This window comes from Cavia porcellus, unplaced genomic scaffold (assembly GCF_034190915.1).
Source record: "Cavia porcellus strain 051 isolate PalLab524CR breed Dunkin Hartley unplaced genomic scaffold, mCavPor4.1 scaffold_11, whole genome shotgun sequence".
Classification (NCBI taxonomy): domain Eukaryota; kingdom Metazoa; phylum Chordata; class Mammalia; order Rodentia; family Caviidae; genus Cavia; species Cavia porcellus.
In genome coordinates this window covers 11,160,544-11,177,441 of record NW_026947494.1, presented here as the reverse complement: position 1 = coordinate 11,177,441, position 16,898 = coordinate 11,160,544, and the positions used below count along the sequence as shown (strand labels likewise).

At 46.0% G+C, this 16,898-nt stretch overlaps 1 protein-coding gene across 7 annotated transcripts in view; it reads right to left on the bottom strand.

Annotated features, from left to right (window-relative positions):
* Trio (trio Rho guanine nucleotide exchange factor) overlaps positions 1–12,718 on the bottom strand; it is a 308,383-nt gene extending 295,665 nt beyond the window's left edge. For 2 of the 7 annotated variants that reach the window (XR_010050401.1, XM_063257984.1), the window contains exon 1: positions 12,045–12,712. Coding sequence is in view for 6 of the 7 variants with exons in the window: in XM_063257984.1 (XP_063114054.1) it covers positions 12,045–12,204 (160 nt within the window). In the remaining variant the exon portion in view is untranslated. Of the gene's footprint in view, positions 1–11,280; positions 11,312–12,044 lie in introns of those variants that run through there. The other 5 variants (XM_063257985.1, XM_063257983.1, XM_063257980.1 and 2 more) reach the window with 5 other exon arrangements.
* Positions 12,719–16,898: the final 4,180 nt, after the last annotated feature.

Sequence of the window (16,898 nt, the reverse complement as noted above, 5' to 3'; positions counted from 1 at the left end):
TTCCAGAACACAATCTATCCACCATGAGGACGTTTATGGAAAAGTCCTGAATGCAACATGGGAAAATGAGGAACCTATGCTCCACATCATCACTTCATGTCGGAAAACACCAAACAGCAAATACTTGCCTGTAACATAAATCTTGTCTACTGTTCCACAATTTCTGGGCCTGAGAGTGTGTGCATGTGTGTACACCCCAAAATCTGACACAGAAACAGAGCTATCACTGTATTGAATTTATTACAGGTGGCTTCTAGGAAGAAAAATTTAGTCAAGGGAGGGCAGCAAACAATGCTCTTTCAAGCCATGACTCCTGACTGCAACATACGAAGTCCGCCTCTTCCCTACTTGAAGAATGAACTGGATGCCTGAGAAAAGATGAGCCTAAGCCAACCTCACCTATTACACAGCCATCTCACTCAATCTTTTACACACACAGACATACCATACCTTACCCACAGGATCAGCCCAACACTTGCCTGTCTACTTCTTCTCTCTGGCAATTACTACACTGAGATGAAGATGCTAACTTTTTCCCACAATAGGTATCACTTTTATAAACTGTATCTATTAGAAATTAATATCCCTTTCTTTTCTGCCAACTCCTTTTTTTCAATTTTGTGCTTCAACATCACCAGAAAGTAAGCTGTTAATGGAGTCTGGCAGCTCTTTCCTTAGCACGCCTCTAGGGAGGTGCAGAGCATTACTTCATCTGTTTTGTTTGGAAAACTAACTGACAGGACCCCAAGCCGAACAGAAGCTGACCACTAACTGCCAAGTTAAGCAGCTTAACTGAAGATGGAGGCTCATGGACTGCCTGGGTATGGACTAGAGTTCCGAAATTACTTTGTGCATGTTCTAGGATCAAGTAAAGAAGTGAATAGGAGGAGTATAATAAGAGCCAGGTTCTTCACTGTCTGAGAAGAATTACAAACATAGAAAAGGAAAGAGATAAAATGCACTCTGGGCAGCTTGACTGGAATTGAAGGCCTGAGTACCAACAGGTTTTTATTAAAGACAGATAGGTGCAGTCTGTGTGTATCTGTTAATTTGTATAAATATGTATTAAAGTATGTACATATGTGCTCCCCTGCTCCAGCCCTGGATCAGCCATTTCTGTAAGAACCCCGGTTCCTTTTAGCAGAGAGCAGTATTTAGAAACACAATCCAGTCAGTAAGAGTACTCATTGCTACCGCGTGTCAGTGCTCTTAGAACCTCTCAAGGAGTGATCTGGAATGTATTATACATACGTACATACTTTAATACATATGTATACAAATTAACAGATACACACAGACTGCACCTATCTGTCTTTAATAAAAACCTGTTTGTACTCAGGTCTTCAATTCCAGTCAAGCTGCCCAGAGTGCATTTTAAGTCTTTCCTTTTCTATGTTTATAATTCTTCTCTGACAGTGAAGAACCTGGCTCTTATTGTACTCCTCCTATTCACTTCTTTACTTGATCCTAGAACATGCACAAAGATGATCCTGAACTTACTGTGCAAGAAAGAAAACGCTAACCTATCAATCAATCAATCAGTAAGATGGAAATAGGTCACAAACAAAAAGGAGACAGCCTTAAGGGTCCCACATTTGTCAAGTTTCAGACAACTTGAGCATCAAACTAAATGATACCAAAGTATTATGGCTCGTTGCATAAAGTGATATTCAGGTACATAAATAAGTTGAGTAGAAAGAAAAAGCTCTTACTTGTGGTAGAAAGTCAACTACCTACAGGAAGAACTGAAGTCAGAACCATTTGGCAAAAACCAGTGGTAAGTGATTTGGGCAAAGATCAACAGATGCTACAACTAGTAGGAAAGAGATACAGAGAACCTCAAATTACTTCCCACAAAAAGCCAACTAATTACCAAGGTACAAATGCAGTAGAGAGATCTGGACCTGAGCAAAGCAATGAGTATGAAAATCACAGAAGTGGGGTGACTGGCACCACACACTCCTGATAGGTAACTCTGGGAAGAGCACAGTACTCCTGCCCAAATGCGCAGCCTGAACCTAGTCATGAGGACTCACACAATCCAAACCGAGGGATGGCATTCAAAGCAACTTGCCTGTTGTCTTCCAAAGTATGAAGACAGCACATCTGTAATTCCAACATTCGGGAGGCTGAGGCAGGATTGTGGCAAGTTTGAGACCAGCCTCAGCTACAAAGTGAGCTCAAGTGCAGCCTGAACTGCATAGCGAGGCTCTTGGGGGGGGGGGGGGGGAGGAATGGAGGAAAAAAAGTACACAGATTACACAGAAGTTAAGCTGAAAAGATATTCTAATGGAAGAAAACCAAAGAGACATGACAACCAAATGCAGTGTGTAGCCCAGCAGTGGATCCCGGGCTACCTTTTTAATTGCTACAAAAGTCATTTCTGAGATAGCTGCTGAAATTTGATTAAAATTGGTAGATTTAGATGATATATCAAAATTAGTTTTCTAATCTTGATCATTATGTAAGAGCTCCTTCTCTCACAGAAGTACCAGACCATTGATAGATAAAGGTTACAACTTACTCTCAACTGAATCAGAAACAAAATATGTAAATTACACCTACAGCTATAGAGAGATACACAGAGAAAAAGCAAATGTGAAACAGTAACAACTCAGAAATCTGCATTCTTCCTTCTTTGAATACAATGTTCTGGCTTCTCAAAAGAAAGTTCCCTCCTTGTAAATAAAATAAAAACTTCAAATGCAATGGACAGTGAAGATATGGACCAACTCTAAACATCCAAAAATAACACAGTGAAATCACAATTCAACTAAGCTGATCCGGATCTGAGCTTTGTACCGCCTTTTTTAGTCTAAATGTATGCATTACTACACACCCAAGCATGGCGATCCACAACTGTAATTCTAGCACCCTTAGAGGCTATAGCAGGAAAATCACAAATTTAAGCCCAGCCTGAGTAACTTACTGACCCTGTCTCAAAATTAAAACAGGAACAATGATATATAGTTCAATGCAAACACCCAGGGTTCAATTCCCAGTACAGCCAAAAAAAGGTATCCTACAATACTCAGCAACCCATAATTTCACATTAACCAGCAGTCCAATCCTGTTCTTTCTACTCTAAAAACTTTTGAAAACTAAAAATTAAACCAAAATGAAAAACAAAAACCTTGAAGCTTTTAGAAACTCCTAAGACAAAAAGGAGAAAAGTTGTACATACTTGGAGTGCAATATAGTCTCTGAATATATGTTGTCTACTTTCTATTAAAGTTCCGATGTAAATGTGGAATTACACAGAGAATTATGGAAAAACAAAATGTATTTCCAGAGTGATGATGCTGCTGAGAAACAAACGCTTAGAAATCTGTGGATGTAAACCTAACCAGGATCTCACAAAAATCATGTTCTCTATCTATTATGAGGGACACCAAATGAAGTGTGAATGTCAAATGCGGGTTCCCTAAATAAAAAACCTAGAACCCATGCCTGACCTGTCTGGAAACAGGACAGTGGCAAACAACGTTCCCTAAGGGCTACAAAGTAGTATCACCTACTTCATGAACAACAGCAAAGAAATGAGTGGCTGCAACAAAACAATTATACATAGAGAAGTCAGGAATTATGACACCCACTTTATAAAACTGTCCCCCCAAAAGGCAGCTTAGCAGCCACCTGCCCCTTCTCTACCCTCCCCTAACCCTTCCGTAAGTTGGAAAGGAAGCCATGGTAATCATTAGAATGTGTCACAAAGGACTGGCCTGAGAAATTTCCTTCCCTGGCAGCTCCCCCAGACCTACCCTACTCCAGCCCTAAGCATTAACAGTGACAGAGGAGATTTCCTCCACAGCACTCTGATCCAGTCCAGGCAGCCAACACAGGAGCAACACTGTGACCCCAGGCTGAAACAGGTGTGAGCCAGTAAAATCTAACATACCCAACACTCTTTACTTAGAAAACTGGAGCTACTAGAATTGTCTATGTAAAAGTAGCATCACTGCCAAATCAGGTAAAATGAAGAAAGACATAAATTACAGGGCCCAAACCAATATGAGAAAAACACTTGCATACTGGGATACTTTTATTTGGTATGAGACTAGTAAATTACAGCTAGTCAATTATACACTCACAATGGTATACACATGCAGTTTTAATGATTTTTAAATGACAATACAGGACTTTGTGGGGTGTCATGGAAGGAAAGGGCCTGAGGGGACTTTAGGATCCAGCAGCCCTGGGTTGAAATTTTGGCTGCAGCCTTTACAAGCAGAACAAACTGCAGCAGGTCATTCACCGTCAGCAAAAAATGACACATTCATCTGTAACAAACAAATAGCATCCACCTGCAAAAAGGGGAGTAGAGTCTACAAAAGAAAAAAATACATTTTTGCATGGTTCCTGGCAAACCATAGGCACTTAAACAGTAAACAGGAATGGCAGCAGTAAAAATAAGAAAGATTTTGCTGGATTTTCCTAGAGGACAGAACTGGCATTCATGGGTTTCAGACAAAAGGAAATAAACGTAACATGTTACATATCAGCCTATGATGTGGCAGTACTACTGGTTTTTTGTTTTTGTTTTTTTAGTGCTACTGTTTTTTGAATGCCCCTACTTCAGTCACTTATAGACCCTGATTCCAAAGCTGTTGCTTCTTCCTGAAGGCTGGCCCTGGCCACTGGTTCTGCCCCCTGCAGTACTCTGCTAAGGACACAGGAATCAGCAAGGGGAGGGATCAGCCCATAGCAAGACTGCCTGTCACCCCAGTTTCCAAATCAAAAGCCCCAGATTGAGGATTCCACCAAATCCTACATGGAGCGCAAAGTCAAAGTTTCCAGCTGTTCAGTTTAGGGGACAGGTCCCATTTCACAAACAGGCTGAACCCAACCACAAACTCAACAATCAGCAGATACAGTCAGATCTAATAATGCTACCAAGATATGACAGAAATGAATCCTGTGAATTTTGCAATTAAGTCCTGGGAAATAAACATTGTAGCTAACAAAACCCTGGCACTGGGCAACTCCACAGTGAAGGCTTCCCCAGGAGGGCTGCTCTCCTGTGGATGGCCTGTCAGGGTACAGTGATCTGAACTGGCATGGCAAGAAAAAGAAAAGTACAGTCTAGAAACCATCTAATTAGCAAGAGCTTTCCAGGCTGAGCCACAGATACACTAGGACAAGAGCAACAAAACAAGAAAGAAGTGAAATGACTCTACCGTAAAAGTGTGAAATTTGCCTTGGCCTGTGCAGTCTGTTTTGAGCTAGGACAATCCCTTGCATACTGGTGATTATCAAAAGCCCAAAACCAGAGGTTAATGACCTCGTCTAGATACTAACACAAGACACATTCCCCCTAAGGAATATGTCCTGCAAAATTCTTTTAATGCCAGGTATACTGAGGCACTGTAGATCACATTGCGTGGATCATTTGTCATTTTCTATCTGGACAGCAGCAAAGATCATCCAAATGGGAAAATCTGAAGTAACAAAAACGGTGACTGTTCCTATCTAAGATCACTCACTGTGTTTTAAGTCAGCGGATTTGACTCATGTGCCAGATGGATTCCCAAAGTGATCATTGTCATGGACACCCACAACGGGACCTTTATCTCTCCATACATATCTTTAAAGTTTCCCTAGATTACCCATAGCAATCAAAAATAGGTAATACATAGTAATGTCTGAGCAACCATTACTATTTTTCAAATCAACAGAAAATGTTCCCAAAGTAACTCAATTTTGTTCACATTTATTTAGAGAAATGACTTACACTGGCTTTACTATTTAACGGTATTTCGTTTTCACCTGCATTTCTTGGATTACTACAAAAGCTGAATCTTTACTGGCTATTTGTCCTTCTTTGAAATCTTTGTCCAAATGTTCCTTTTGGATTGCCCCTTCTTGCTTGTTTAAGCTCATTTTAAATTAGGTACAGTACATGTAGCTCTTCACCTTATTTGTAACAGAGGCTTTTCTCCCAGTAATCTATTTTAAACTACAGGAACGGGGAGGGAGGGGTGTCAGTTCTAGGAACTTTAACACATAGGAATGGGACCATCGGCACAACCACGATACAACACAGCCCCACCACCTACAGCAGCCTCCTACAGCCAGTGCAGCGCTCCCAGCAGTCAACCACCAGGCTGCTCTCTGCTAGCAAGTATGCCCCTGTGAAAGCCACACACAGATAGAATCACATGTCTGGGGCAGCCTTCTTTTGCTCAGCATTGGTGGAACAGAAGCACTACAGTTTACCTACTCACACAATAGTGTTTTGCTGCTAACTTAGCCCTTCCAAGCAGAGAGCAGTAATGAACCACACATCTTGTACCTCTTACCAGGAACTGAGAAGAAGTGGGGTCACACAGCTACCAGGACAAACGGGCCACTGCACAGACAAACTCTCTTGAACAGAAACTGCATACAATTCACCCCTGTCCATTCCACGGCTGCGAGTAAGAAGAAAACAAACCCGAATAATTGTCATAGACACTGCTAACAGGAAGTACCCCAAGACCTAGAACTTAGTCTGTGTGGATTCGTGCAACTGCTAAAATAAACCAAACTACAGTGATGCTGCCAAAACATCTGACTAGCTCTATACACGACTCTGCTGTGGTCCCCACAAGAACGGACACATGGTGAATTAAAACAGTAACTGAGAACTCAAGTACATGTACCACCAGAACTGGTCATACATCTCTACAGTGCATCTGCCGTCAGACAAAAACTTCTCACAAGGGAGAAACCTCTCTGCAAGTCAGCACCCTCGCCTCGCACGTGGAGTCTGCTCAGGCTCTCTGGCCTGTGACACTGAACATTACCCAAAGGGCAAGTGGTTTATCATTTGGGCATCACGGGCTTCTTTTATGTGGAGAGGGAACCAAAGAGGAAAGTAAGGTAACAAGACTCCTGCAGAGTAAGCAAATTAACTGTTTCCAATAGTGACTGAGAAGTGAAACACGCACTTATGCACTTGCTAACCATTAAATGTGCGAGCAAGATTTCCCATAAACAAGAGTGACTTCACATAAGGCTTAATAACAAAAAGCTGTACGACCACACTGGCAATTCCAGTCGGGATCTGTTTCATTTTTATAACCTGGCAGGGAGCTGGCGTGAAGTCTGAGTTTGCAGGGTCCAGGCACAGTGAAGAGTGAGGAGCAACGCAAGGCCTGTTCTGCAGGCACTCGAGACTGAGGCCTGAGGGCCGGGAAAGCCCTGGACCCCCAAGGGGCACGGCTGCGTCCTCCCAGCACCTTTTCACTCTCCCTGTGCTGCTTTCACCTCACTTAGAGGTGCACAAATCTAAAGTGGAAGAACACGGAAAAGTCGCCCGAGTCACACTCCTTCCTTTCCTACTGCTCAGGCAATCAGCACCTAAAAAAATCTGGAAAAACAAATGAGAATTTTGGCTGCACCACCTAAACCCACGCAGCTTCGTTCCTGCTGCAGCTGCACAGCTAAAACAGGAGGGCAAAGATGTAACAAATAGCACTCTGTCCATCAGAACAACCACTCCATCACCTGAAGGAACCCAAGGTTACTGTGCTGATATTGCGGAGATCAGGGATGAGAGAAAAGCATCAGAACAGACCACGCCTCGCACCAGAATTTGGAGGGACTTTCACTCAAACCTATTTCTTCACTGTCCTGTGGTGCTATCAAAAATATGTCAAGACAATGCACTTAAGGAAATAAAATCCAATTCATTATTGGAGCTGGAGGAAGGAGATTGTTGGAACTGTTTTTTATAATAAAACAGCTCATTCCTAGCAACGTGACTTCATTACGCAGTATAGTATGGCTAGCGATTAAAAATTTGACTTTTCTCATATCTTTGGAATCCTGCCAAGCATAGGAGAAAAACTTTATTTTCTCGGCAGAAGAGTCAATAAACAAAAACAAACATCAGATGCAGCTGATTTAAATTATGACAACTTCAAACATCTTTCACTTTCAGCTAGGGACAAATCCCAAATTTAACATAACATTTTAAAAAGTCTAAAAGAAACATTCTAATTATATATTCTAACATATATTTAAGAAACATATTTAAACCACAAGCTTCACTTTGAACATCACCACTGGTTTCATTTAAATCTGGGTTAATGATTTAAATGGTTAAAATGGCTTCGGTTAAATCATCATTGAAACTTGGACAGTTAAGTTGCAAAGGGAAAAAATACAATATTCCACATCAATAAACCTGTTTTCACAGTCTCAATGAAAAGCTTCTTTAATGATTATTTTACTGCTCTTTGATTTTTAGAAAGTCTCTTACAGGAGTATTTTTAGACATAACTCCTTGCTGTCTTCTAAATAACGGAGTCTGATTGTGCCATCCAAAAAGGAGAAACCAGTGTTCACTGTCAAACATTTTTGTTTCCTTTTTCAAAATATTGAGGATACCAACAGCCTACAAAAATTACTTTTACGTTTACAAGGACCAAAGCTGCCAGCTTTCTGAATATCAACAGAAGTCACATAGCCAGCTTAGAGGCCATCCATTTAAGTGGTGTTAGCAGCATAAATATGAAAAGCTACCCTCAATATTCCATAAGGAAATTATCACATCAAAGAATGCAAAGGTCTGTGTGCCACCCCCTCACAGAGTGACAGGCGGATTCCCAACAAGTATTCTGTGGGAAGACAGGGGCTGCAGTAAGCTGCCCAGAGTAAGAGTTAGTAAGAAAGAACCCCCAAACACGACCGCTTAAGAACAACCACAAATCTTTATTCTCCTCACATTCACATATGGCTGACCTAAAGCATGCCAGGCAAGTTAAAAATAATACATTTATGTAAGTTCGGGGCATATGCACGCGCGGACACACACACTCTCACTCTTGCAAGGTTAAATAGCTCTGAAAGAATGATTTATTGCCACAAGAACAGAGCCCCAAAATAGATTGGCAATAAAAATGATTGGTCCCAGTAGGGTTGAAAACTAATGTAAGCAACGTCCTGGCCATGAGAGGCATCCGGGAAAGAGCACCAGAGTCCAGTGCAAGCTTCCGGCCCTTGACCCCACCTCTACCAAATTCCACTCACAAAACCTAACATCTGCAAAACACAAGAAACTTGACTGATTCACTTCTGTGATGCCTTTTTCTTTGAAACCTGGTCTATCTTTTTCAAGGCTGAGCTCTGTGGAAAAAAAAAAAATACTAGAATTCAAAATTCCCTAATACTTGCAGAAAACCTCTCAGCTGCCCCTAACACACAATTGTATTTTTCAACTCTAACCACTTCAACATTACCGACCCGCCCACTATATGTCAGGTCATAAATAGGCGATGCAGCATGTCAAAATGAGCTGGAACATCAGTGCACTCCTGTAACCCCAGCACACTGCCTCAAGAATGAGGCATCAGGATTGCAAGCTGGAGCCCAGCATCAGCAGGTTAATAACTCAGGAAGACCCTACCTCACAATAAATAAAAGGGGCTCAGATGCAGCCCAGTATGAAAGTCCTAGGTTCAACTCCCAGTGCTTTGTCAAAATGAACAATGTTTCTGCACCAAGATCCTAGTAGAGAATTAAAATAGCATAAGAAGACAGATCTTAAGCAAGTAAAACACAGGGAAAGGGCAACAACTGCTCTGAAACCCAAAGAAAAAAACAAATAAGCCAGGCAAGGTGGTACAAGCCTGTAATCCTAGCTAGGATTATGTGTTTGAAGGCAGCCAGGGCTTCCCATTGAGCCCTCATCTCAATAAATTACGGTAATATAATATTAGTATACAAGCACTAGATGGTCAGAGAGAACCAGAAGGTTCACAGAAAAAGGGAGAGAATCCTCATAACCACCTCAGGGCTGCATCCTGCTCTGTGGCAGTCATCCTGTCCCCAGCACACAACTCCACATCCTAGTAGAGGACCTCTGCTTAAACACTTCCACTAATGGAGAAAGCACAGCAGCTCTATTTCTGAATGGCTCTAATTGTTTAAAAGTCCTTTTAAGCTTAAGTTCTTCCTTCTTTCACTCAACTATGGCTGCCAGTTTCCAATCTGTGGCTACAAAGATAAAGCTTAATGTAAGTACAAGGACAAGGAATAAAAACAAGACAGCCAAGTGAACACAGTCTCAAGGCTGAAGAAAGAAAGGCAATCAATAGAAAGCCTTTGCCTAGGTCATGGTGGCAGTCTAAAGGACCAGGCTCAAAAACACCCCGAACAGGGATGTTCACACCCTCATCTATCCCCAGCTAAGAAATGGTATCAATGGAGTTGGCAGCAGCCACATTCAATCAAACCTTGCCAGGAGGCCCTGCCTGAGCTGCTCTTTCAGTGAGGTCCCCATGCAGAATCTCTTGCTTGGTCTGTCCTCTCTGTTCAAACCTCAAGGCCGGCAACCTAACCTACCAACCTGTCCTTACGCTTAGCCAGACTTCACAGGCCGGGACGTTACAGTCAAGCGATAGGGCAGAGATTCAGAGCTGCCCAAAGCAGGGAAAAAGATGTTCCAGATTACACCTGGGTCCTCCAGGCAGCTGGGGCTTCATAAACAGGTTTTGGCAAAGCCCAAAGCAAGACTAGAGTGGAGACAGCTCTCGATGGGTGTCCAGTCCAAACTGAGGTCTTCTGGGATTCTTAGGCGCGCAAGAAGTGATTCTTCAACTCTGTATAATAAAGATATAAGAAACTCTGGTCTCGCACCAAAAATCCCATCTACAGGGTACAAGAGCCTTTCTAAAAGAAAGGAACTGAATTCTGCACAGAATCTATTATTCCATGACAGGTGGTAAAGAGAAAAAGAAGGCAGGCTAGACTTTAGCTTCAGGGCATGAAGGGAACACGTCCCATTTCTGCTATTAAGAGGTAAAACAGGGCTGCTCTGCTAAGCCAGTTGAGCGCTCCCCTCCTCCCACCAAGGGCTGATGTTTTCCTAAAGTCTCGATTTCTTCGGGGACCTCATGGGTAAGGGAGCACTTGAGGACATATTAACCCCAAGCTGACACTGTGGAGTTGGTGGCTGTCACTGCCAGCCACATTTAATCCGTTCAAATGAATCGAAAATAACCCGCCTGGCAAAGATTAAAAAAAAATAGAGATCACCCTAAACCAGGTATCTATCCGCACTGCTAACTTCTGCTTCTGACCAAGGCCTCCAGCTACAATCGCTCCTAATAACTCGGACTGTCGAAGCTATCTCACTGAATCCTGGCAGCTGATTTTGAAAGCGGCGACGCAGAAACGTGCGCCGGCAGACCCGCGCGCGTATCCCGGGGCCTCCTGCGCTCCCCGTCCCTCTAGCCGTCCCTCCAGAGACCGCACCCGGGACCCTGCACACGCACGGGGCCCGCTCGGCCCTACCGCGCGGAGTCTGCATCCTCTGCGGACCGCCCGCTCCAGCTCAGGGCTCCGCTCCCGGTTGCGGCCCCCAGGCCTCCTCCGCCGCCTCCTCCCGCTGCTCCGCCGACGCCCGGTCGCGTGAACAGAATTGGCTGCGCGCGGGGACGCGGGGACGTTCGCGCCGGATCTGGGCCGGCGGGAGGAGGTGCCGCCGCCAGGGTCCAGGGGACGCCCCGTCACGCCCCCCGCGCCCCGCACGCCCCCCGCCGGCCACCCTCGCACGCCTCAGCTAACAGCGGACCACCTGGCACTACCTCCACCTCCACGCCACCCACTCAGTGGCCCGAGGCCACTCCGTTCCCAGGCAGCTCTCCCGGGCCGCCCCCAGGGACAAAGGCTTACCCCGCGTCCTTCCCGGTTGGGCGGGTGTCACAGCCACCCCGTTTCCCAGAAGTGCAGACCAAGGCGGGGAGCATGACAGGCGAGGCGACCGAATAAGGACACCTGGCTATTGCTGGGACCGAGAGGGGCCAGGTACAAACGGCCCGAGACCCGCGCCGAATCTGCCCGCTTTCCCGGACCGCACGTCCGGCTGGCCTCAGAACCGGGACCTCCGCCCATGCCGTCCCCGCCGCAACCTCCTCGGCCCTCGGATGAAAGAGACAAAGGGCCGGCGCCGGGGCCCGCAGGGCCGAGGCGGCCGGGAGAGAGGCCCGGGTGCTGTCCGGATCCGGCTCTGGCGCCCGGCGTCGGGCTTGGGGCGCGTGGGTGCGCGGGGCACTCACCGGATCGGAAGAAGGCCGCGATGTCGGCCAGGTCCTTGGCCGCTTCCTCAGCCCCCTCGCCGGCGCCGCCCCCGCAGCCTGAGCCCGCCGCGCTGGCTACCGCGGCGGGGCCGGAGGACGCAGCGGGGGCGGCGGCGCCGCTGCCGCTGCTCCCGCTCATGGCTGAGGCGGCGCCCGCTGCCGCGCCCGCCTCGGCCCCGCGCCCCTAGCGCCGCGCGCCGCCTGCTCCGCGCCGGGCCTGGCGACGCCGAGCGCCCAGCTGCCCGCGCCCGGCGCGGGGACGCAGAGCCCCGGGGCGGCGGAGGCGGCGGCGGGCGGCGGCGGCTCGGCCTGAGGAGCGCGCCCACATAGACCAGGACGCCGCCCGGGAACGCGAGCTGGCCGCGGGGCGGAGGCGCGGGGCCCACGGCCTCGGAGCGCGGGCAGCGGCGCGCCGGACGCGCGGCGGCGGCGGCGAGGCGCGGGCGAGGGCGGGGGCCGGCGGAGCTCCGGGATCACGGGCGCCGGCGGCAGCCGCGAGCCTCCATCTTGATTTCAAATGGGGAAGGAAGGAGGGGGAGGGGGAAAATCACGGCCTAGGGAACCCGGGTGAAAGGAAAAGGGAGAGCAGGGAAAGGAGAGGAAGGAAAAAGAGGGGCTTCGGGAATTTCCGGCGAGCTTCGTCAGGGACCCGAGCGTGGCTCGGCGGGTGGGCGGGGCCTCGCGGGAGAGGCGGGGCCTGGAGGGGCGGGGCTGCGCGGCCCCGAGCGCCTCAGAGGGCCGGAGAGGTGGCCGCGGGAGTCTTCGGCCTGCCAGGGGCTCGGGGAGCGGAGCCGCCGCGAGCCTGGGAGGAGCAGAAAAGCGCCAACCAACCAATCGGGGCTGACGCTGCGCGGCCTGGCGTGGCGCCCCCTGCCAGGGCTCGCGCGCCTACACCTCGAGCGCGTTGCAAGGAGCGCGGGACTGTTGCATTTTAATTTCTGTCACCCGCCGGGCCCGGGACTTGGGCGCTGAGCTAGCACCGAGATAGGCTCCGGCACAGTCCGTGACTGTGCAGATAGGCAGCGGAGACCGGTTATCTGCTCCAGGCCCGGAGCCGCAGGGTCATCACGTGTAACGGGAGACCCAGGGAATCCCCCTCTGCCCATCCCCCCTGCAGCCTGACCTTTCTCCGTCCCAGGAGGATGCAGCCCCTGGGGAAATCACAGCAAATGGATTTTCACAAAGACACCTGGTGAGCCAGCGTGTGCCTTAGGAAACCCAGGTCGCGGCTGCAAAGGAAGGGGAGGGAGGGTTGAATGTCAGAGGTGGAAGCAGCAAATCCTGGAGAAAACAAACGGAAACAACTGGATGAGGAAACCTGTATGTACTGCACATGTGTCCTGGACATGGACAACTACACTGTGCACAGTCGCCACCAGGGCTTTCTGTGTTGGAATAGGAGGTCACGGGCATGCAGAGGAGGCTGCAGTGAACAAATAGTCCTGAAACAGAGTTGAAAACTTCGTAGGAACTCGTGTTTGGCTTGACATCTGTATATATATGGATTTTTTTTAATCTACAAATACCTGTATACACACATACACAAACTGCCTCATGCTGTCACCTGAAAGAGCCCTGGATATAATATATCTGTAGCAACAACACACCTATCACCAGTTCTTGTTTTTAATACGGTCTTAAATGCTGACTTTATCGTATGTGGTAGTATAAACAAAATTGCTATAGGCAAAGAGATAATATTGAAACCATTGATCATTTTTTTTCTGTTAGCTGGTTCTAAATACTCTACAGTGCTTTCATCCACTTGAATGGTGTTACACAGTCTTGATATATTTGATGCTATAGCATATGAAGTTATATTCAAATATTTCAAAGAAAAAGACTCTATGGTAACTACTATTAAGTCGGGGTATTTGGTGGTGAAGCACTAGGTTGCTGAAAGTGTTATGCTTTAACCTGTATTGTTATGTTGTTATGCCCCCTTTTATCTCATCCTCTCCCTTATTCATTAAAAAATCATTTAATTTTTTAAAAAAATATACCAACCAATAAAAAATGCTCCTGGTTCTGTAGGGAAAAAGAAACCCTTTACAACTGTTGGTTAGAGAGTAGATTAGTATAAACACTGTGGAAATCAGTGTGGAGATTCCTCAAAAAATTAGGATTAGAGGTCCCATTCAACCCAGGTATTCTCCTACTGTGTATCTTCCCAAAAGGACTGAAAAACATCACACCACAGTGACATATGTGAAACCATAAGGTTCAAAATATACAATAGTCACTGTGAAATGGGAGGAAACTGTTCAATAAAAAGAAGAAACTAAGATACGAGAAAAGAGAAAGGATAGAAGGGAAAAGAAAAAAAGTGCAAGTTAGTTATACCACTAGTGTCACTTAGTTCACTGAATAGGAAAAGTACTAATATTGATTGAAGTAATTTTTATGCCCATATTTTGTACTTGAGTGACTAAAGATAATGTTGTGTAATTTATTAACAATTGTTAATTTTTCATTATTTTGTTGTGAAAATTTGTTTTACCTTTTCTTCTTAATATTAATAAATAAAGTAATAAAAAAATACGGTCTTAAAAAAAAAAAAAGCCAGTGCTCCTTAGGGAAATGGCCAATTCTGGTACAGGAAATGTTTAACCTGAGCTGGGAGCATCCTGTTGTGCCTAAAGGTAAGGAAAAGCCCCCACCCCAAAAACAAGCCAAAAAAAAAATTTATTTAACAACAGTAAAGATAGGATGTGTTCAAGGAACACAAGAATCAACTGAAAAAGCTTCCAGTGGCCAAAGCTAAAACAATATGAGCAAGAAAATACAGCACTATTTGATTATAACCAGAAGTATAAAATGAAGATCCATGAGCCCATATTGATATTAGTAAGTCATTAAGTGAATAAGCAGAGAGGAGAGAAATCTCCGAGGCCACACACAGTAACCTCCTTCCAGAGTACAAACTGGAAAGGGGAAAAAAGTAACATAGCCAGGGGGTCAAAGTGAATATCAAAGCAGGAAGTCCTTTTGGGTGAGAATTGCTTTTTACCTCTATGTGCTTTATCCCCCAAACCCAAAACTGTAGTCTTAACAGTGAGAAAAGCAACAGATGAGTTCTGGCCGAGAGACATCCTACAAACCTCCACCTGATCAGCACTTCCCTAAACTAACAGGTTCATCAGAAATAAACAAGTGTGGGAAACTACCCCAGCCACAAGCACTCTAAGGAAAGAAGAGGACTAAATGCCAGAGAGGCAAAAAGTCGAGAAAATCTGAATAATGTATAAACTTTAGTTAATGATGAACCAATATTATTTCCTTGATTATGAAAAATATACTTTCCTAATAAAAATGTAATAATAGGGGAAACTGGGTATGAGGTATGTAAGAATTCCCTTCACTTTTCAGTCTATTCTAAGATAAAAGCCTATTTTACATTTCTTTTTGTTAGATAAGCAGTACCTCAGAAATTTGCAGTAGATCCTAATTTCACAGGCCATTGAGTCAGGTGTGCCGACAGTGTTTCCTCTTCTTATTTTTCTCCCAGATGATTTCTATCTCCAGCTCTCAGTCCCTGCTCAAGGCAGAAAGTTTAGCTTTAGTTCAGGGAGAACTCAGTCTCTAGAGATTATATTTGTCTGGTGAGTGGTGTCCCCTGCTGAGTTTTCCCCAGGGTGGAACCAGTCTCCCAGTAGTGTTCAGGGTGCCATGGGGAAGCTGTCCCTTAGCCCTGGCCTTTGGGAGTTCATCCTGGCATGTCTGACTTTCCAGCCACTACCCTTCCTGCCTGGACTGCAGGCTTGTAGAGGCCCCTCAGCCTACTGTGGGAACTCTGAGGGCGTCCAAAGAGTTGTGCCCCCTCCCCAAGCTACTCCAAATCCCTCAGGAAAATACTCAGCTGCTGGCTCAGTGCTGAGACCTTTGACTCCACCCAATCCCAGAAAGTCAGGCCAAGATTTCTGCCCTGGATCCCTCAAGCACAGCTGGGCACAGGATTTCTCAGAGACTCATGTGGGAGATGAATGCTACCCATCTCCACCACCCCAAGTTAAATATTTTTTTCTGCAGAAGGAAAATCACTCCTATTTCCTCTGGGTTTATTCAATATCTATTGTTTTGGGCATGATCTTTGTGTTCTGCAGGAGTGTCAGTTTTTAATATTCAACAACATTCCTCCTCCAATTTTTTCTCTATCATGGATTCCAAAAGTGTTTCTTAAACTTCAGAAACTAAGGCGGAGTTATACCTCAGTGGCACAGACACTTGCCTGTCAAGCATAAGGGCCTAAATTTGATTACCAGGACGCCCACAAAAAAATTCAGAAGCCAACAGGTGACCTTTCTTCATCCCTTCCACATCTTCTGGACAATGAATACTGAGTCCCTCCTCTTGCTGAATGGTGGGAAAAGGTCAAGAATTAGAAAAAGTCAAAAGTGCCTGGAGGAAAGGGACAGATCAGATGGTATCCAACAGCCCCAAAAAGATTGGCAATGCTTTCTGGAAATGACAAATGGACGAGGTCAGTCATGTGGGAAGAAGCCTGGGTGGGGCGAGTTCCGAGCCCTGGGAGTTGGCCTGGAGAGGAAGGTGACAGGTTGTTGGGGATTGGCTGGGCAGGGGATGGTTGGTGTGTATTTGGACAACAAAAGACTCGAGTTTTGGGATCCCACTTCTGGCCAGTTCTGCCATGGAAGGTAGCCAGGTCCAAAACCCAGATGTAAAAGACTTGTGTCAGTGTAGGGCACACATGCAGACTCACCCAGACTGCAGTAAGAGAAAGAAGCTGCACATAAGTATTTTTCCCCTTCTGCCATCTGAGCATGTGCAGGGGGATATAAACAAGATTTCATGACAGCTGTTGTTGATCCTGCC